General features: G+C 37.7%; 2 protein-coding genes across 2 annotated transcripts in view; one reads left to right on the plus strand and one right to left on the minus strand.

Moving 5' to 3' along the window:
* Window positions 1–1,600: 1,600 nt before the first annotated feature.
* LOC118556431 (pituitary adenylate cyclase-activating polypeptide type I receptor-like) lies at window positions 1,601–18,603 on the minus strand (the record flags this gene model as incomplete). Its single annotated transcript, XM_036138349.1, is given in 12 exon segments — window positions 1,601–2,470; window positions 5,555–5,596; window positions 6,623–6,752; window positions 11,318–11,409; window positions 11,741–11,810; window positions 12,171–12,231; window positions 12,317–12,470; window positions 15,793–15,925; window positions 18,085–18,149; window positions 18,151–18,183; window positions 18,278–18,377; window positions 18,489–18,603. Coding segments are annotated over 12 exon segments (1,199 nt in total), but the record flags the coding sequence as incomplete, so codon positions are not given.
* Window positions 18,604–18,901: 298 nt separating this feature from the next.
* LOC118563364 (pituitary adenylate cyclase-activating polypeptide type I receptor-like) overlaps window positions 18,902–22,387 on the plus strand; it is a 24,603-nt gene continuing 21,117 nt past the window's right edge. The window contains exon 1 of the mRNA XM_036137779.1: window positions 18,902–18,953. Within this exon, the coding sequence (XP_035993672.1) occupies window positions 18,902–18,953 (52 nt within the window). The remainder of the gene's footprint in view (window positions 18,954–22,387) is intronic.

Genomic DNA, 22,387 nt, shown 5'->3' on the forward strand with positions numbered 1-22,387 from the left:
GTTTGACCCCCCCAAAATAAATAACATAGAGCGACACTCAAATGAGATTGTCAGTAGCGGGTAAATTAAAGCCTTTGTTGGTCAATGCTAACAGCAATGTTTCTACTTTGAAGCCATTTATGTGTTCGGTATTGAAGTACCCAGACTAGAATTTATAGTTGGTGCAATACAAACACCCCAGTTAAACTTCATTTGATAAAGAAAAAAGGCTAAACTCTCACAATAAATTGCAAATCATTCAATTACAAAAGAGACGTATTGTGAGAAAGCATGCTACCCACAATAAGACACATTATATTATATTTGCTTTGCAGAAAGTGACTCCATTAAACCATGTGTTTACTGATATTTAAAGTGATAGCTATTTGTATGAGTAGGCACTTTGGAATATGAGGTGTCTAATCAAATTGCAAAAAGGAGCTGTTTAAAGATGGCACAATGGGCTGAAGCTCAATAGATGTGCACAGTGTGAGCATTACCACCCATAGCAAAATACAGCACGTATGAAACCATGCCTAGGTGAATAACGTTTGGGAAAAACATTGGCACAGATTTTTCGGGTTCACAGACGGCAAATGTTGCGCTCGTTGAAAGTTGTGATGAGGAAAACCAGCTCAGCAGTTCAATGGCCCCCTTAGCCCCCTCTGCAACTTTGTACCTATGCAGTAGCATTTGCTCCCTTCCTTTTGGTATTATTTAAAAAAATAAAAACGTTTCATTCCCATGTACTTTGAAAATCGAGCATCAGTTTATTTTGTATTCTTATGAATTATTCAGATAAACGGTTATACAATGCTCAAATTTCACAGATAATTTAAGTCAACTGCATATTGTTATTGCCTGAAGACATCGTATTTCACTCCATTCCCATTTTTTGTTGGTTCTAATCCCTGTTTGGCCTAGTTAACTCCACGAAATATGAATTATTATGAGCACTGCTAAAACCAAAATAACCTTGAGTGACATCCTGTTGGTACTTATTAGTTATTGGAGTCCTATAATCACATTTCCTTAGAGTGGATGATGAGCAGATTATAAAAAAAGTTACTTTAAATCATCAACTCTCCAAGTAGGAAGCATCCCCCATGGCAGGTGCGAATCGACGCATGGCTAGTACACAACGCCCTGCAGCAGACGGCACAATTTCGCACCTGAAAAAGTCGAGTAAGAAACGAGCTGAACTGCAAAAGTACAAAATGTCAAACGGGATGATATGACCAGTTTTATCTTGTAGCTGTATGTACTGGAAGTTGAACGTTTAAAAAGATGCTGCATTTTACGGGGGGAAAAAAGTTGGCAATTACTGCTCTGTAGTTATTCTCCCAGCTTTGACGTTACGTGTTTACCTTTCTTGTTTCCTATAAAGGAAAGCACCAGACTAGAGAGAGCATGAAGCACTGGGTCCCCTGCATACGTGATGGACTCTACAGATTTGGGCTCCAGTTCCTTTTGTTTGAAAAGGTCCTTACAATATGCTGTTATGTAAAGAGATCTAATCTAGACACTAAAAGTAACTATTTACATAACCTATGAGTTTGATATATATATATATATATATATATATATATATATATATATATATATATATATATATATATATATATATATATATATTCAAAATGAGTGTATTTTGACATACTTTGTACTTACGGCTGATTTAAGAAACATGTTTTAATTCAAAGATGAAACATTTACATATAAACGTTGAGCGTTTTGTACAAGCAAGGCGAGCTTTTGGTTGTTTTGTTTTATTTCAACTTTGGACTGTAGTGATATCCGGTCAGGCGAACTGTATGGCACTTTGAAGCACATTTAGTTTATGCAAACAGATCAAACATGACCCCCCAAACATTTAACAATAACGCGTCACCTTTCTGAAACGATTCACAAAATTAGTGTCTTTCTTATGGCACAGTCTTCATTTGTTTACATTTCTGAGAAGCTTTTGCTTGTAGGGAATTGAAATCGAATTTGATTGAAAATGATAAGGTGCTGCGATAATTAGAAAAGAATTTACCACCTCAGTTCTCTGCTAAATAAATATTTCTATTTTAATTAGAAAAGAATTTCCACCTCAGTTCTCTGCTAAATAAATATTTCTATTTTATTGTAGTATACCCAAATAAAACTGAACATGTTTAGTAAAATGCTTTTCCTTTTTATAAAGTAGAAAATATAAGAATTGCAAGGGGCCACTTTGGTCTGCTCTGGTTGGTCTGATGAAAGTGTAAGGGCACCTTGAAGTCGACTCTGGACGATCAGACGCTCAGGTCGGCAGGCTGATGTTGGCGTTCTCCGCCAACGGGCTGGACATGCGTATCTGCGAGCTGCTCTTGCTGAGGATCGACAGCTGAGTCCCGCCGTTCACCCCACTGCTGGCCAACGAAGGGTGCCTCTGCTGCTTCAGATCCACAGCAAAGTACCGGTTCACCGTCCAGCTGCGCCATTTCCTCTTGATCTCTGACTGCACCTTCAGGGAGAAACTTCACAAGGTCATTTTTTAATGTACTTTAAGCTGTGCCAGCTCCATCAAACGCACACTACACTTTCTGCTTGTGGGGAAGTGCTGATGGTAAAATAAGACCTCAAAATCTGTGTCAAAGGTCAGTGTTTAGGTTTCACCACAGCTTTTTATTTATGTTTTATGGGTATAACACAGCACGTAAATAATGGCTTCAATCGATTGATTTTTGTTTATTTGCTGGCAGCTGCCACCATTGCAACAAGGACCTTTAAAGGACATCCTGCTGATAAATATATGTTAAATTGACTTTTACTCTAACAATGATTTTGTTAATGAATTAAAAAAGATACTGAAATAATATGTATAAAGATTTAGAGAACTGTTGCATTAAAATCCCCTTTTGCTTATCTGTAAATCAAGCAACATTTCAAAAGGCGTTCTAAAAGTATTTATTTGCTTCTCTTTAAACCTTGGCTGTTTATCCCCTCATTATAAGTCCAGCATTTGGCTGCACTGTTGCCAGATCTTGCGAGAGAAACAAGCGACCACCTCTATGAAAGCAAGCCCAAAAGAAGCGCAAATATAGCAAACCAACACACTGTAATAGCGGCCATTTCTATATTGTGTAAATATATGTATACAGCGCTGTATTTATACCTAGCACGGCTTTTTTTGGTCACAAAATTGTTGCCAGTGGGGGTTGGTAGGGGTGGCGGTTTGCGTTTATGTGTACGCACATGAATATTTTTCGCCAGCTCACGCTCTCTGTATGACAGCAGTATAACCAGGTCTCTTTATAGCCCTTGTTTATAGTCGCTTATTTTATAGTAAGCAACGTCATGGTCAAAAACAAGCCCAAAAACACACAATCCACGGAATTTATAAACGACTTCAGAAAAAACAATCTGAAAGTTGATTATTATAAGCGGACTTGGCAGCACTGTCTGACTGTTTCAATATTATTGTTGTTTTTTGTTTTTTTGCTTTTCAGGATCGAACACCAGATTAGATATTTCATGTTGTTCCCTGGATCTCAAGGAATGTTAAAACACTGTGTCACAAAAATGGAAAAACCTCATTTGAGTTTATAAGCAAACAACCCTAATATGCTCTTACATTACATTAGTTCATTGTTTTTTTTTATCCTCTCCTCATCTTCTTCCCTCCCCCTATTCATTACGTAATAAAATATGGGGGCTTCTCTTTGACAGCATCACAAACATATCCATTATTTGAAATTAAGCTTGAAAAGCTAACAACTTTCTAAGATTTTCCATCAGCGGTGCCTATATGTACGTTCTGGAGGTGTGTGCACTTCCTCGGAGCTGGGAGCTCCACTCCATGTGAGAGCATTGTATACTGATCTCTCTATGCAGAGGACCTGACAAAAGCATGGACTTTCTTTGCACTCGTGTTTTTCAAGGATGCAGATTGTTCCAACCAAGGTGCCAAAAACCTTACAAAGAAATAGGCTCTTGTACTATTCTGAGTCCAGTGTGTGGGTGTGCTTTGGGCGAAAACTTTGAATTTGATCAGTGGAGCCAATCTTTCTTGCACATTTTTCATAGTCTAGGCATGCACAACAGTTAAAATTTTTTTTGTCATGGCACAAAAATCTTATTCCAGTTTAGAGGGGGACATTAGGTCGTTTATATATATTTTTTCAGGCCTAGAACGGTTGTTGAATTAAACAAATGGACCCGTATTGTATCTACAGGCTGCTTAGCAAAGTATATCACCAGCTTTTTGAGGGGGAGACCAAAATGCAGGTAGACATGGAAGTACGTTGCAGGTTAACCTTTAGTGAACTCCAGTAAGCACAAGGTAAGAAATACAGCATGTAATAAAAAACAAAACAAACACACAAAAAAAACAAACAGAAGATACATGATGTAAAAAAAAAATCACTATGAGAAAACTGGGACACACGATCACTGACAGAGGAGAGGAGTACTGTACTGAGTGGAGATGGGAAACAGATGTGGGGAGTTACAAGTTATAACTACCAAGGAAAAGGCTTAATTAGTAGCAGAATAAAAAAAGTACACAAGAACAAACAAAACAAGAGTTAAGAAAAGTAAAACAAAAGTTTGAAAATCTGGCAAAAAATAATAACAGAACAAATGGCATTTGTTCTTTACACATGTTATCAACTTGTCAGAAAGAAATAATTTGTTTTCATTTGTTTCAATGAACCAGCTGAAAATACCACAAAAATCACTCTTAAAGACGAACATTGAATAGTATTTGAGCCCCAACAGGGTGATTAGCGAGGAACTAGTTAATAAAAAACTGATTTTGGTCCCTGACTTCAAATGACATGGTTTTCACATTTTATCCAATACCCTTTCTTTTAATCTTCACTTTTTTTAAATTAATTTTTTTTTTTTTTATTGCAGACTGGGCAGAAAGTCAGTAAAAGCAGCCAAAGTCTCAGGGGAAAGCTGTGGAGACCTTCAGAAAGCCTAAATAGTTATTGATCAAAGTCACTTTATGAGATTACATGAATGTCTGACTCTTTGGAAGCAGAGTATAAAGACATTTTGGCTGGTTTGAAGCTTTTGTATGCCTAAAGAGTGAAAACCTTTTAATGAAAATTAGAAGCAACCCAATGCTTAAAATATTTTTACATAATTTGTTTTGACTAAACTATACATGTATATGCAACAAGTACAAAGCATAGGTTTATGTTTAAAAGAGAGAGATGCTCTAGCACTTATGCTGCAAATTAGTAAGAATGGTTGTCAAAAGGTATTGGATTGCTACAAATTTACAGACGGGGAAATTATAACCTTATTTTTTTTAGATCATATTTTATAGATACATACACACTCTTATTTAATATACAATGCAAAATGACCAAAACACGATATCATACCAGTTAAAATTATGATTTGTCTTAGTTACTGTTTGTAAACACAAAAAACCTGTAGAAATATATATTTTAATTTAAGTCATAAAACAAAACCTATTTGCATTTAGCTCTGTTGACATACACCATGAGAGGGGTTAAAGGCACAAAGGTTTTTGTGTCAAACATAAATTAAGAAAATGACAAAATTAATTAAGAAAGAAGGAATAATAGCTTACCTCTCCATTGAGGAAACAGTAGAGAACAGCTACCACAAAGCCCTGAGGAGAGATGAGCAAATAACAAATCACAATAACATAGTGATGCATGCAAATGTGTCTTAGAGAAGAAAAAAATGTTGAGAAGAAAGAACAATAAAAGCCAAGTCTGAGTAAAACAAAGAAAGACTGAGGTAAACTGGAATTTAGGAAGGCATCATAAGCAGACCCATTGATGTGCATATAACGTATGTATTAGTTTAAGAAGTAATGGAAAGGGATCAGCTCCTAAAATTACATTTATTCACCACCAAAAAAAAAAAACCTCGTTAGAAAGGGTTGTGCAATGATCAAAATAATTGTTAAATTTTGATTTTTGATTATATGCTGACTTTTGTTTTAATGGTGACAAGAACAATAGTTAACAAATGATTACTTTGACATTCTATTCGTCACATCTTGCCATTTATTGTGATTTGCTTTTAAAGATATTATTTTGTTTAAGTGCACCAAATTGCCTACTTTATTTGTGTACAATTTTAATATAAAGTATTATATAAAGAAATAAAATATATATTGAAATGAATTAAAATCCTGACAGGGAAGCTTCTCTGTGATATAATAATGTGGATTGAGCTTTCTGTTCAAGTTCTTCGCCTTCCCTTTCTGGAAAAAAATAAGACAATCAGAAATTCTTGCCTGCGGTTGCTTGGCAGAGTAGGTCTACAGAGTAGGCTCGCCACTGCAGTTCACAGTTATCCAAGTGCAACAAATTTATTGTTTTTTTAAATTTGGTTAATAATTGTTTTAAATAAGTGTGATTTCATAATTGACCAAAACAGCCTAATGGTCCGTCAAATGTGGCCTTTAGGGATAAAAAGGTATTTTTTGGGAGGGTCTTCTGCAAATATGTTTTATTGAAACCATAAAAAAGAATGCCAGTAACATGGGTTGCCTGACATGCTGTAGAAACCATGATTTCTGTAAATTATAGTTAACAACTGTTCAGCTGGAGCCACTGGATTATTCATGGCATTTGTTCTTTGTCTGCATATGTCTGGAACCTGAACCTTGGGGGTGAGAACGAACCTGGAAGGATCCAAGGCCCAGCTCAAAGACCAGCCTCTCCCTCTTGCTGACATCCTCAGGCGAGAAGGCGAAGACGGTGTAGTGAATACCAAACAGCGGGATGAGAAGGAGAGTGGAGCGTGCCAGACGGCTGAACACACACACACACAAAACAAATACTTTTATTTGGGCTTGCCGACATGCACGAGACAAAAAAAAAGAAAAGGAAAACTTTCAAGATTTCAGGTTTCAACGTAAATTAATTGCTGGTGCTCAGACTCAAGTGAGATGCAAAAGTTGTGCTACTGATGCAGTGATGCACTGTGCCATGCCACAAATTAAAGCCACAAATTTCTCTTAATTTCACATAATCCAGACCATATTAATATTTTTCTTATTGTCAACAAATCATGTGAAGAAAACAGGTTTAAACTTAGATTTTATTTATAAGGTATAGATCAGTGAACCATACTGTTGCCCTAAGGCTTTGTGTGTTGTAGTTTAATCATTGTCTAATAAATGCTAATAAATAACACTCAGCAAATACACCATTTTGGTCTTGGTTAAATAGTATTATAGTCATTACATTGATCATGGCTTTAATCATTGTGCTGAAACAATTTAACCATCTGCTAGAAAAAAAAATACTACATTTGTTGACAATAAGAACATGAGGTTATTTTACTGACATGAAGCATCTTTGTTAAATAGATTAAACAGAAACCTGGCAAAACACACACACACACACACACACACACACACGCACGCACGCACGCACGCACGCACGCACGCACACACACACACACACACACACACACACACACACACACACACAATGATTGATGGAAATGCAAAAGACAAAAACAACAACAATCACACAAATACACAGTGGACAAACACAGAAAATGAATTAAGGTAGAGTTTTTACAGGGCATTTCAGTTAGTATGACGGTCTGATTTCCCAAAGTATAAATAAATAAACAATCAAATAAATAAACCGTTAGTTGGATTCAGATTCTTGCTGAGATTTAGAAGAGGAAAAAAAAAACTTAACCTTGACTTAATTAGATTCCCACTGATTTTAGGGCAAACAAAGAGTATAAAATAAACATCTTAATGTGAATTAGTTCAAATACTTCAACATGAAAAGGGGATGGTAGTTATCAAAGAGTAGGAATTTAGTTTCAGTTAACTAAATGTCTTAATTGAACCAAAACATACAAAGTGGCCATCCACCTAAAACAAAGATGATAGTTCACATAAAATGCCATTTTACACATTTTGTTCCAGCCTAGTGGCCCATCGCTTAGAGTGGCCCACTGAAAAGCTGAATTTTCTGGCCAACTTGTAAAATTCTGTGTGACAAACAGCAGCAACTCTTGCATAATTTGCAACCTAACACACAAAATGCTGTAATGGTCAGATTAACCAATGCAGTTTACAAAAAACATAGCTCCAAAAATAATAATTAATAAATAAATAAAGTGCCCAATATGGAGGATAGATATAATTTTATGTTCTAAATGTTGGCAAAAAATATAATTGATATCGTAATCAGGATTTAATATTTCAATCAATTCTTAAAAAAAATTTCATAGGCTCCAGGGCAACAGGCCACGTTGTCCATGGCAAAAACCGCATACAATCCTCAGTACATCATTCCCTCCATAAAACGTAGTGGTGGCAGCAGCACGCTGTGGTTTGCTTTTCTTCAGCATGGACAGGGAAGCAGGTCAGAGAGGATGGAAAGATGGATGGAGCTTAATACGGAGCAATCCTGAGAGAAAACCTGCTAGAGGCCGCAAACGACTTGAGCCAGAGGTGGAAGTTTGTTGTCTATCAGGACAAGGACCCTAAACATACAGCCAGAGCTGCAATGGAAAGACTCAGATCAAAGCATAGCCATGTGTTAGAATGGCCTAGTCAAAGTCCACACCCAAATTCAATTAAAAATGTGCTGCAAGAACTGAACAATGATGTTCATGAATGCTCTCCGACTAATCTCACTGAGTCAGTATTATGCATTATTTTTAAGAAATAATTTATTTTCTTTGCTTTAACTAGATACACTGCTGGCCTGTTTTTTTTATCAGTACTGTGCCAGAAACAAATATCGCAAAAACAGTTTGTCAGTAATTTTCCTCATCATTCTAACCTGCTAACCTGAAAGAAGGAGCTCAGTTTAAAGGCAGAGTAATTTGATATGGGCAGAAGATTCAGCTTTGCAGAGAAATCTACCTGATGTTAAATAAGTCTAAAATAGTAGCGTTTACTTTATCTCGGTTCTAAAACTACCGTGTTAATTTTTGCTGCTCATCCTAAAAGGAAATACGATTCATTAGTCCGGAAGAAATTCTGTTTAAGCTACCAACTCTATGGTGCAACCCACCTATTATCTAAATCCGAGCAAGAAATCTGATACAAGGTTTATTTTTTTTCCTCCTGCGATCAAAATGCACCAGGAACACTTTAGATACAAAAGAAAACGAAAACCCAAATTAAAATCAAAATGAACCAAAGCATTAAAATACATTAAATTTCACTTGGAATTCTCAACCAATAATCTCGGCATTTTTGTTTACGTGTCTGTTTTTGTTATTTAACCTTTTTAAATGAAAATCTTTGGAACCCCAGGGGTAAAAAACACACACAGATACATACATACATGCTTTCCACATAAAGCAGCCACACACAGACACACACACACACACACACTTACAGTGTGATGGTGGATAACTCTGACATCCTGCACGAATGCTGAACAGCCTGTGTGGGCTCACTGAAGCATTTCTGAGCACAGCTGCTATACAGCACAAAGACAACACACAGTACAATAAAGACAATGTCTTTAGGGACACGGTCTCGCACACGCGCACGCATCTTCACAGCCTGTCACGCACGCCTGGACCCAAGCAGCAGATGAGAATGGTGTTATCTGCAGGGCTTTAAAAGACACAGTCCCGTGGGAGCTGACCGGGAGGGATGTGTGACTAAACTACAACTCCACCAAGACGCTCAGGCTTCTTGGCAACAGGTAGAACATGTGAGCGTAAAAGAGAGGTGGACACAACAGGTTATAAGAGACTTTAAGTACTTGGCTCCTTTGAAGGAAAACTACGCTCTTTACGGTTTTGCCATTTGAATTTAAATTGTCTGCCAACATCTTAAATAAACGTTCAACGATATTGCCAAAAGTATTTGCTCCCCATCCAAATTATTGGGATCAGGTGTTCTAATCATTTTCATGGCCACAGGTATAAAATCAAACACCTAGGACTGTTTTTAGTAACATGTGTGAAAGAATGGGTTGCTTTCAGGAGCTCCTAAATATTCCAGTCAGCTGTATCATGTGAAAATGGAAGTGTTTTGGAACAACAGCAACTTAGCCATGAAGTGGCAGACCACATAAACTGACGGAACGGGGTCAGCGGATGCTGAAGCACATAGTGCAAAAAGGTCGGCAGCTTTATGCAGAGTCAATCACTACACACCTCCAAACTTTGTGTGGGCTTCAGATTAGCTCAAGAACAGTGCGCAGGGATCTTCATGGAATGGGTTTCCATCGTCAAGTAGATGCATCCAAGCCATACATCACTAAGAGCAATGCAAAGCATCAGATGCAGTGGTGTAAAGCATGTCGCCACTGGACTCCAGAGCAGTGAAGACGCGTTCTCTGGAGTGACGAATCACGCTCCTCCATCTGGGAATCCGATGGACGAGACTGGGTTTGGCGGTTGCCAGGAGAACGGTACTTGTCTAACTACATTGTGCAAAGTGTAAAGCTTGGTGGAGGGGGGATTATGGTGTGGGGTTGTTTTTCCAGGAGCTGGGCTTGGCCCTTTAGTCCCCCAGTGAAAGGAACATTTTTGACAACTCCATGTTCCCAACTTTGTTGTAACAGTTTGGAGCTGGCCCTTAACTGTGCACCAGTGCACAAAGCAAGGTCCATAAAGACATAGAAGGCAGAGTCTGGTGTGGATGAACTTAAGGGGCCTGCACAGAGTCCGAATCTCAGCCTGATAGAACACGTTTGGGAACGTCAGTATGTGACCTCACAAATGCGCTTCTGGAAGAATTGTCAAAAATTCCCATAAGCACACTCCTAAACCTTGTGGACAGACTTTCCAGAAGAGTTGAAGCTGTTCTAGCAGCCAAGGGTGGACCGATGTTATATTGAACCCCTATAGATTAGGAATGGGATGTCACTTCAGCTCATATGTGAGTCAAGGCAGGTGGGCGAATATTTTTGGCAATATAGTGTGTTTTAAATTTGGTGTGATAATAACATTGTTGACAACAATTTAAAAACATTCAGAGCGATATTTGTACTACTCAGAGCAACAAAATGGCTCACTGATGAGAGCCATTTTGACATAAAGCATATAGTGCAAAAAGGTCGGTTTAAAGGGTCTGTAGAATAGTACAGTAGACAAGACATAAAATATAATAAATTATCAATTTAATTATCAATTTATGCTTGTTTGCAAGAGCTGATCATCAGTTTTGTGCAAGACCAAACCAAAGATATGAGCCATTTTCATAAAGAAAAAAAAAACCTCCCTGAGGGTATTTAACATTTCATTAAAATACATAGGTGTAAGGTATAAAAATACAACAACAAAGAAACATCATGATCAAAATTTTAAATTATTTTCCAAAGACTTGACTACTCTGAGCATATATCTCAGTGTCTGATTCATTTTTAATGCAACTTACAGATAAATGCTGGACTCATTTCCTCCAATATCAGGGGACTGCAGCTTTTGCACCAAGATGATGATGATTCCGACAAAGAGGACAAAATTGATCTATAAGAAAAAGAAAAAAAACACCCACACATACATGGATGATATGCGATTATTTTGAACAAATAGATTACATTTTGTTTGCTGTTTAGACTGCTGTGAATGCGTTTGTCTTCTTCAGGGAAGAATTTTACAGGTAACCCAATTGCCCCCCAAAAATGTTGTTTAGTTAATTAACTTTCTTTGCTAATTTCCAAAACCCTTTTACCCAGTAAGGCACCAAACTGCTGGTAAAAGACTGTTTGATACATTATCTTGATTTACTGGTGGTTATGTTTGGCAAATTTAGTCAACTTCTTGTCATAGCTAAATGGGAAAGACACAGTGAACCTACCATTATTGAAGCCACAACAGGTCCTTTAATCACCCACCAGAGGGCAGTGTGCTCATTTGTATCCCAGCATCTGTGGGCAGTGACCAGCATGTGATTAGAAATCTTTCATAATCAAAAATCACCAATGAAAATACATACATACATACATACATACATACATACATACATACATACATACATACATACATACATACATACATACATACATACATACATACACATTATGTATTTTCCTATAATGCCTACACATTGCCTTACACTAGGGGGTGCCAACTCCCCACTGACTCGACATGCATTGTCAGTGTATGTGCTACTCTGAAAAAAATTACCCCCAGGCTGTGAGCTATATAACTGACAAAGAGTAAAACAATGCTTCTGAACTAGATGTTCTTATACATATAACATGTTAGGTTGGGACGTTCTCACATACCCAGTGTCATGGAAATGAAGCCTCAGAACGGCCCAGACAGTCACACAAATGGTTGGGGTTCCTGTAATCAAAAATCATGATCAGATTGAGCAGCAGAACATAATGTGGCTGGAAATGAGGTCAACTGATCAGAAAGTGTGACGTACCCCACCCAACAATGGTGTACCAGTAGAAATAGCGTCTCTCGGGGAAGAAGGTCTCAACCAGCAGAGTAAAGAGATACAGGCCCTCAATGAACAGCCAGAAATAGTTGGACATGACGCAGTAATGCAAGAAAATCATCACTGCTTTGCACGCCACCTGGATGAGGAAAGACGTGGATAGATCAGCAGGATGTAAAGAGGTGCCTGCTAAAGTAGTGATCTTATATACAGTATGGGTTGCTTGTTTGCAAAAATAAATCACATCTTCATCTGGAGTTCTTGCCCTGATTATTGTCTTGGATCAAATGTGATAACAATATCTGCAGGAAGCCATGTTTTGTAATTAGATGGACTGACTATAGCTCACAACCTTACATTAACCCTCCACCGCCGTCAACAAGATAACCCAGACATTTCATGCTTCAGATCAATGCCCAACTACAATAGAGGAAACATTTGTGTGTAGAATCCATGTTTTTCTTGGTGAGTGTCAGTTCAACTCTGGAAAATTACTGGATTAATCTGTACATTCAAGACAATATACCTTAAACTGTGGAGAGGGCTTTTACCATAACACTGGATTGAGCTAAAATGGTCCTCTATTTCACAGATAGTTTGCCTTAAAACCCAACGTTCATAATTCTGAAGCAGACTCACTACACCAGGGAATATATGATATATATGAGTATTATTTAAAGTGAACAATCTTTTTTGGGTCATTTAGAGTTCACCGAGCTTTGGAAATGAGCCATTATTAATTCATGGTCAGTTATAATTGTTAAAGGGACAGTGTGTAACAAATTTGACTTTAATTAGCAAAAATCAAGTATTGCTTTTATAGATAATTATTCTGGCTAAGTCTAATAATATCACATCAAAAATGAAAGCGTTCTCATGACTTAGAATTAGTAGTTTATAAATACATATACCGGGAGACACTACGTTGCCTCGCCATTTCTGATTTCAGAAGACAAACTGTCAGCCACACATGTTTTTCCTATCTGTCTTCTGTATGAGGACGTGTCAGTGGAGGAGGAGTAGAAAAGGGGGGCTGTAGATCATTCTGTTTACCATTTTCTGTTGAATTGGAGGACCACACTTACTCTTTGCCCAGCAAGAAGGAAGAGACAATAACCAAGAAAAGAAAAAGTAATAAGCGGGGGAAAAAAAATGAGAGTCTATAGTGGCGCAGCTATTATTGCCAGGTGGAGTGGAAATAATTCATGAGGGAGTGCAGACTCAAAACTGATGCGGAGGTTGCAGGCTTTCTGCTGGATAGGTAAGTTAATTTAATGTATCAGTGAAGTTTATTTTTGCCGTTATGTCAGAAACAGGGTAGTGTAGAGCTGCAACTACTCCGTTGTTCGGGCAGAAACAGGTCCTTTTGTTCACCTCTCTCTCCCTATGCCAAGGTGTCTAACCACCAGCAGGCAGTGGTAGCTTTCACAGAGTCAAACCTTCGTAGAAACACCTTTTCTACTCTGGCAATTACTGCCACAAGTTCAGTCTAAAAAATGTTTACTGTATGAAACAGCTCAGACTCAGTCAGATCGGAAGGGTAGCTCTGTGAATTAATACTTTTAAAGTCTCTCTACAGATCCTCAGTTGGATTTAGGTCTGGACTTTGGATTATTCAATCTACTCATACATTTTGTCAACTATCCTGCTAAAGAAAAAACCTCTCTACAGCATGATGTCGTCTCATGGTAGGGATGGTGTGTTCAGGGTGATGTTTGTTATGCATGTCGCATGACAACATTTAGTTTAGGTCTCGTCTGACCAGATAATCGTCCTTCACATGTGTAGATTATTGTTTTATAACACAACCGTGCTTTTAAGTTCTCCACAGCTTTGTCTCAGGCCTTTCAGCGGTGCTCCCTAGTCTTCTTTATGATGTTTGCTCCATAATTTCCTCTGAAAAACCCTCTGAGGCTGCATACAGAACATTTATATTGATACCGAAATGAAATCATGCACAACTGATCTAAATGTACCAATAAGGAAACTTCTGAGGGCAGTTATTATATTCAAAGAGCCGTAAAGATAAATGAGGATGAAAACAGAGGCATCGCAGACTTTTCAGATTATTTTTTTTAAAACATTTGAAAAGTGAAAGTTGTTGTCCTTTTAACTTCACAGTCATGCCCTATTTTGTGTTTGTCCATCACATAAAATTGCAACAACATACACTGAAGTTGATGGTTGTAATCTGGGAGAATGCGTAAAAGCTCAAGGGGAATGAATACTTTTGAATCTAACATCCTGTTGAAATCCTGATCACTTTCTTCATAAGCATCTTAATCAGTGTTTGACTCTGGTTCAATGTCACAGTCAACAGCTGGTCATTTGAAGCAAATTTCTCCTAAGGTGAGGTAAGTAGGAACTGGCTAAACTGGGATTTTGAATGTTTTGGTTTTTATTTGCCTTTATTTTTAGTCTGATGACTGCGCATGCTAAAATAACTGTCTGGATTCTTAGTAATTACTGTATAAACAGATGTGGTCCGTAAAGTCAACAGTGGTCAGTAACTACCGCTAATTCCTCTTAAAATGCTGCATGAACCGGTTGAAGTGAATTCAGACTGGCCTCAGAAACGACTCACCTGAAAGTCAGGTGAAGTGTAATGCAGTGACACCGTGTTAATGAATGGTGTCCATATTTAGAGTGGGCCACACAATTACAGCAGTGATCTAATTCAGGGCCCCTCCATGATGATGACCTCGCAATCACTATGGCAACAGAGGTAAAGCAGTAAATTTAAAAAAGAAGACCGCAGCAGCCATTCAGAGGGAAATGGCCTGCTGTAAAATATTTCAGCTGGCCTTTCCAAAGCCATTAGCCTATTTAATTAGGTTTATTTCTCATGCTTGCTTACCAGAGTGAGCGATGAGTTGTTTCTAGTGAAAAGCTTGGAGTTTGCTCTGCATTTGTAATCAAGGAGTTTTTTCTAATTTGATAGTTTGTTTGGTTTAGTCAGATTCGCTCCTGGCTGAAGCACCTTCAAATGCGAAGACGAAGCTAGAAACACCAGAGGATTAATGTTTGCAGCATTCGCACATAAAAAAGTCTTGATCATATTTACAGTGACTGCGTGCAATCCTTTACAACTGCACTTTAGTCAAACTATTTACTCTTTGGAAAGCATCAAGCTGCATCAAAGCTTCCTTCACTCATTCCTTGAGAGCAAAAGCGCTGTCTGAGCAGGGACTACTTAGAACAATAAAAGGCCAATTATGCAATTATCTGCTTCAGATTGATATAAATGAAGCAATTAACCTTGCGATTTGAAATGAATTTTTCATTAATAGCTAAACAAGCAGAGTTGTTTTCCTTTCCTGCGGTGAAAGCCACACACACACACACACACACACACACACACACACACACACACACACACACACACACACACACACACACACACACACACACACACACACACACACACACAGAATATATGATAATCAGCAGCAGTAACTGACTGTATGCACGAAGCAGTGGTCGCTTTCTTCCTGGGAGTACAGCACACCATCCTTGATAAAGACGGAGATGGCTCTCAGGATGAAGGACACGAACAGGTTCATGTGAATGAAGTTTCTGGTGCAGTGCAGCTTCCTGTGTGCGAGAGAGAGAGGGCGAGAGAGCGATAGAGAGAGAAAAGAGAAAACAGAGAGAGAGAGAGAGAATTCACATTTATTAGCTTATGGGCTCAAAGATTCAGGATGGTGTTTAAAACCTCCACCTAAGCCTCAGTTTTAAAGTTGAGTTATGTTACCTGTTGTATTACTAACACCAACTATCTATCCATGGTGAGATTTACAGTAAATGCTAGTTTCCAACAGCCTTCAAAACACTTTTTGAGGAAAACATTTAACATTACAGTACACTGTTGATATGTTAAATGCTTCCTTAGTCAGTTCAATAACCCGGCACCATTTTTAAACTAAAGCCATTTTATGTTGTATAAGCTTTGTGTTGCCAAACTATATAAGAGGAAGATGTTGTTGTCAGTCTAACGATAGAAAGGTTTTTCACTATTTACAATGGGCATTCATAGTGAAAGAGAGACTGTATTGGCGGATGCAGCCCCCTGTCTTTTTGTGTGACGTCATTACACACCCAAGTTATCCAGGGAGGGTGAGTACTGTGCAATTAAACAATAATAGGTTAAGGATAATGTTTTATTTGTTAAACCAAAAGGATTTGTGTAGTTAGCAGGATGCCAACTTTTTTCCCGTCGGTTTTGTGCACACGTTTAACTAGCGCATCAGTGACTATGTTCCAACAAAATGAGTCGTATCACAGCAGAGAGGGAAAATGCAAGGGTTAGCTTAGCTGCTCAGCTAATGGCTCTGCCTGAAAAACACAGCTGGGCAGGAGCATGATGATTTTAAAGACTGCTGTAGTGGGAGACCAGTTTTTCTTCAATTTGAATTATTGCATATTCAGACAAAAAAAAGGTGATAAGTTGGCTGATACGACCTGAATGAGTTGTATGCATTGGAAAGTTTAAGTACAGCACCAGTTAACTGTTTTGGCCACAAATAATGCTCAAATTAGCATCCGATTTGGGGTTTGCTTTAAAACTAAAACAACATTTTATTTCTTCTAGTTAAAATTTAAAGCTTATTTTTCGTCGACAACACAATGAAGCATCATCTTTATGGGTCTTTGGCCACTTTGGAATAGACTTGGGTAATGACCATACTATTTGGCTCTGCCACCAACTGAACTAAAATATTAGTATTATTAATTTACAAAACCTTTATTCAATTTATGAAATACAAAAATGTGTGTTAGTTGTCCCCCCCCCATCACATATGCTTCTCATGGGTCTATCAGAACCTTTTCTTCTGTTTCCATGTTCAGCTGTATAGTTTTGAAACTGTATGCAGATTTTAAGCTTTCAATAAGGCTCATCAGATATCTCTTTATCTCACCACCACCTGTGATGTCAGATTTTAAAGTTAGCCTCAAACAATTTGAAACCCCCAAAAGTTCCTAACAGTCACACTTTCGTCATGCGGCAGAAATCAAAACACAGCTAAGCCAAAATGACTTCAAAGCCCTTGTTGATTTAGATTTAAAATTATTTTCATTCAGTCCCAAAGGTATCCCAAAGGTAATAAGACATGCATTTCTCAAAAGATATAAAATAAAGTAATCTGTTGAGCTCTCTTTGGCACTGAGAAAGCAAGTCTCAGTGCTACCGTGCCAGACAGACGAGGTGATTACTTCTCAACTATAAATGTAATAGTTTATACCCGTTACAAATGGACAATCCCCAGCAGGAGAAAATGCTCCAAATTTGTGACCAGAGGCTAAAGTGCTGAGGAAGCGGCAAATTGGTGCTACTGACCACCCATTCAGCTTCAGTTTGTGTATATAGATATTTCCTACAAATGACAATGGCTGTAGAAATGAGGCCTGTGGCTTAATATAATTGAGAAGTGATGACAGTATTTGATTCCTCAGTGACTACTCTGTCTGACACAGTTAAAATATACTGCCTCTCTTGGGTCTTCAACAATGGACAAGAAACACACACCACTATTCAAATCACTTAGTTGAAGCATTTTAATTAGTTTATTTAGGGAGCCCACTGAGATCAAGCATGTCTTTTGGAACAGACACCCTGCAGCACGCGATTTTACGTTCATCATAGTAACAGCGGCAATTCACTGTAAGAGCCAAATAACAGACTTGATCTGTTTCTCTTTTAATTTTGTAGTATTATATACAGTACAATATACTATTTTGGTTTTAAAACTTACCTAAATCTGCAGAGAATGACCATGGCTGTAGTTAGAGAGACCAGTGACGTGCTGTACCCAACTGTAGTACAGGGCTTTGACAGATGGAAAAAACGGGTCCTGATGATCAAGAAAAGCAGTTAGTGTCCATAAAAGAAGAAGAAAAAACAACAGCAATGTTTTGGTTTTGCATATGAGAAAAGACAGGTTATACTTGTTTTGTGGTGTTTTCGACAAGATAGCAGATGTCCAAATAGTGAGGATAAGGCTCAGACCAGCCATACTCTGTACAGTTCCGATTGACCTTCCCATTTCTGTAAATAAAGAAAACGAAGAACAATTATGCCTTAAAAAAAAACTAATGCGAAAAGCCTATTTTGACATGCAAACTGTATTAGTTGAGATGACCAGGTAGACCATGCCACTCACCTTCTTTTGGGGTCATGAAGTCATGAAAGAGGTCTGGACAGTTCACCGTCACAACCTCGCCAACGTCGGCAGCCTGCCAGCAGGTAAAGTTGTCCCACATCCACGGACACACTGAAACACATTGATGAACAAGGGGATAATGTTTTACAAAATGTTCAATGTTTTGTTTAAAATGTATATATAATACCATAAAAAGATATCTCATAGTTTCTTGATAATGGACTCAATTCCTAGACAATTGTGGTACAGTTGTTTACATTGTCTCCTGCTGAAGGTGCATTCTCTAAAATGTTTTCTTGACCAGATGTCCAATGACGATGAATCTTAAAAAGGTGTTTTTACAAACCCCCCCCCAAAACATTCAAATTGTAAACATTCAAATTGACTTGGACTTTAAAGGTCCATAATCATGGTAGCAGCATATTTGGGCATTGTGTGGGTTGAGCCTCTTGGCAGCAGTGGTAAACTTCCTAATGATGTGTGCATCCTCTTTGTGGCTTGGACATCAGATAATTTGCAGAAGGGAAGCCGATATTGGTCTTATGACCGGGCTAACACCCACATGTCAGGGTGGGTGGGTGGTGCCCAAGCCTTATGTCGTTAATCAAAAATTCTTGATGTCCTGCCCACATCTGTCCATAACAAAAAGAATAGTCTAAAAGTGGATATTGGTATGAGCCTCCCTCCCTGTAGATTAGGGTCTAGCTGGGGAGAAGCACACACCTCCAAATTGTGCATTAAGATTCTGGGAGAACAAGGGCAGCTGTGAGTTCTTCAGGCTGCAGTTTAAATCCAAAATGTATCAATCATATTGTCAAAAGAGAAGCCCTGCCATTGCATTTGTGGCTGAGGAGAAGGTATTTGATAATAATAGTCACGAAGTAGGAGGAAAAAAGTGCAGTTATTATTTCTGAGTAAAACAAAACAAAACAAAAAAAATCACTGTGGTAACACAATAAAAAAATTTGGGGTTTAAAGACTTCTGTGTGATCACTTTAGACTGATCATTAAAAAACAAACACAGTTTTGATTTATGTGTTTAATTCCTTCCATGAATTAATCTGCTGATATGAGCACATTCCACACTCCAAGTTAAAATGATTGAACAGGAAGAGACACTTGCTTCTGCCTTCCCCAGTAAAGAAAAACTAATCTGCATTGTCTGATACTTCTTATAAAGTATTTCCTAGACCCCAGTTAGGCAGAAAATGATGGAGGTAGTGCAAAAAACTACTTATAGAGAAAATTAATTATCAAATTATGAGAAAACATTCCGGTGCAAATGTGATAACTGTGTTGATAGAATTGTAGATGGCCAAAAAAGATGCAAGGATAAACATATGTTCAAAGACCTAAGCGCAGTTGGGCCATGGTTGTCTTTTTCCAAATTTACATGCATAAAGTTTGAACCCTTTGAACGTTCTTGGAGCTCCTCCTGGGCCAAAAGGGCGCTGAAAGAAAAGCATCAACACCCGCAAGACTTTTTGATTTCTTAGATAGTTAGATAGTGAAAGTACAGAAGGGTAAACTTTGATAATTTTTTTTAGCAGAGTTAAATTTGTGTGTTGTAGAAGATGTATGGGAATTCATGAAAACATTATTCGCTCTATAGTCCTGAACTCAATTGTTTACTCTGTAATAGCTCAAGGAGAAAATTATAAAATATGTCAGGGCACATTAGGGTGGTAATCAAACAACAAGAGCAAACATAAAATACTGTACTGTAACTATAAATTAGGAAAAAGGTGACAAACCTAAAATAAAAAATAAAATAAAACAAACAGAAGAAAACACAAGGAGCAGGTCACTTTGCTCCCAGTAGTTGTAGAGATGGTGGGTAGCTGCACAGAAAATCAAATGCAGCCACTGTGTTCTGTATTTTATTTTATTTTTCAGATTGAACCACATTTTTAAGGCGTTGGCGTTCTTAGCGCTTTGAAGTTGAAGATCTCTCAATTTTTTTCAAAAGGTGCCGCTTTTCAGAACCGGCATCTACAATAGAGAGAAACTGTCACCTCCGTGACAAGGTAAATGGCAGAAAAGTGGTCGTTGCTGTCTATCTGGGGCTGAACTTGTGTGATCTGTCAGACACAAATGATCACAACAGGCAAAGAAAAACCATTAAGTGTTGCTCTGATGCCGCATGTTGCGAGCGACGTGTTTTTACCTTCTAATAGGTTGCAGGAGGAACGCAGGGGAAACATAGACCTAATATAATTTAAGGTGAGAATGTAAACTTTCAGCCAAATGGTTATTATACCACACAAGTTCACTTATTTACTCAGTTCAGTTTCTTGTTTATTACACTACTTAAGGAAATACTTGACCCAAGAAACTTCCCATTCAATGATTTGCTGATGAATTAGAGTACTAACTGCTTGACATGTAGCAGAGGCGTATCTTTCTTTGCATATTGTTTTTCCTGCTAAAAGCAACATCCAGGTAATGAGCATCATAGGGCAACATCAGAGAATCGGTTTGGTTCCTGGGCATGAATTCAGACCCAGATATAGATTTACAGTTTTCGTCAGAACTACGTGTGTATTGCAAAAGAAACGCAGTTAGCAGGATTTTTTTTATGAGGGAAATTGATGCACTGGTGCCATCCTGCACATAGAAGCTGAAACAGTGGCTGTTATTGAGAAGTGTCAGATCAGCACAGGGCGATTTGTGTTTCCCAAATAAAACTGTATGACAAACAAATGAACCGGATTTATTTGCCATAAAATTCAATTTAGGAGTTTTATCAGTGTTATTTCTATTAAAATTAAAAGTAAAAAAGATGACACAAATCTGCAAATCGGATTATTTCTTGATGAAGCTACTTGATTACTTCTTAATCCAATCTCATTGTTCATGATCTGTTCAAGAGGAAAAAGTCAATTTAGTAAAGAATGTATTGCAGGATTTTAAGAAATATTTATACAACCTCTTGGACATTTAAACATTTCCTAGCCAGGCAAAGAAGATTTTCACTCCTAAGAAATTAACTGTCAATGTAATAGGAATAAAAAAAAACTTCGCACAGCAGTACTCTACCCTTACTCTCGGAGAAACTGTAAGAAAAAAGTAATTTTCACACACAACTTCCCATGATTGAAAGCAATCCTTACACTATTTACACTACTTCTGCATGATTTATTCCTGCCCGGAAATCCTGCCCACGTATTTCATTAAATCCCACTGAGCAACACTTGGCACACAGCTGTATTGTGGCTGTTGTTTTTCAACGTTTATCTTTACTAATTATGCTTTTTTTTTTTGCTTTCTTTTATTGTGAGCTTTAAACGTACAGAAGGGATATTCATATTTCCTGTTTATAAACAGACAATTTTACAAGATAAACTGACAACTGCTCTGAAAATAAAGTTTTACAGTTATACTTAATTTACATTATTCCAGCTGTGAAAAGGAATATCTAATGAAGAACAAAAAAATAAATAAAAAAAACTCTACCCTACAATCTTTGTTTATAAAGGGCTTAAAAACAGTCAACATCTGAAACAAAGTGCTGTACATTGCTACAAGCTAAAACAAGCCTTCTTTTGTATGTAAAGAATGTTATATTTTACTTTTGTTTAAAGTTATTTTAATGCAAATTCAACCCAATGTTGCATCCTTCAAACTTCCCGTGCTGATTATCCCTTTACCTGGTTCCATCTATTTTTGCACGTCACAATTTTCACCTTCTTTTCTCTCCACCTGCTCTTTCTCTGCCGTTTAGCCTCATTGTTTCCACTGCAGCAGTTTTTTTTTTTTTTTTAGTGCTGCAGAGACAGGTTCAAGTCAGCGTTGTTTGTGTTTTGAATGTGTTGAATGTGTTGTGCAGCGTCGATGCATCTGTGTGCGCATGTGTCTCCTTACATGCGTATGTGCCTGTTTTTGCAGACCTTCT

Source organism: Fundulus heteroclitus, chromosome 6 (genome assembly GCF_011125445.2).
Source record: "Fundulus heteroclitus isolate FHET01 chromosome 6, MU-UCD_Fhet_4.1, whole genome shotgun sequence".
In the NCBI taxonomy this organism is placed as follows: Eukaryota; Metazoa; Chordata; class Actinopteri; order Cyprinodontiformes; family Fundulidae; genus Fundulus; species Fundulus heteroclitus.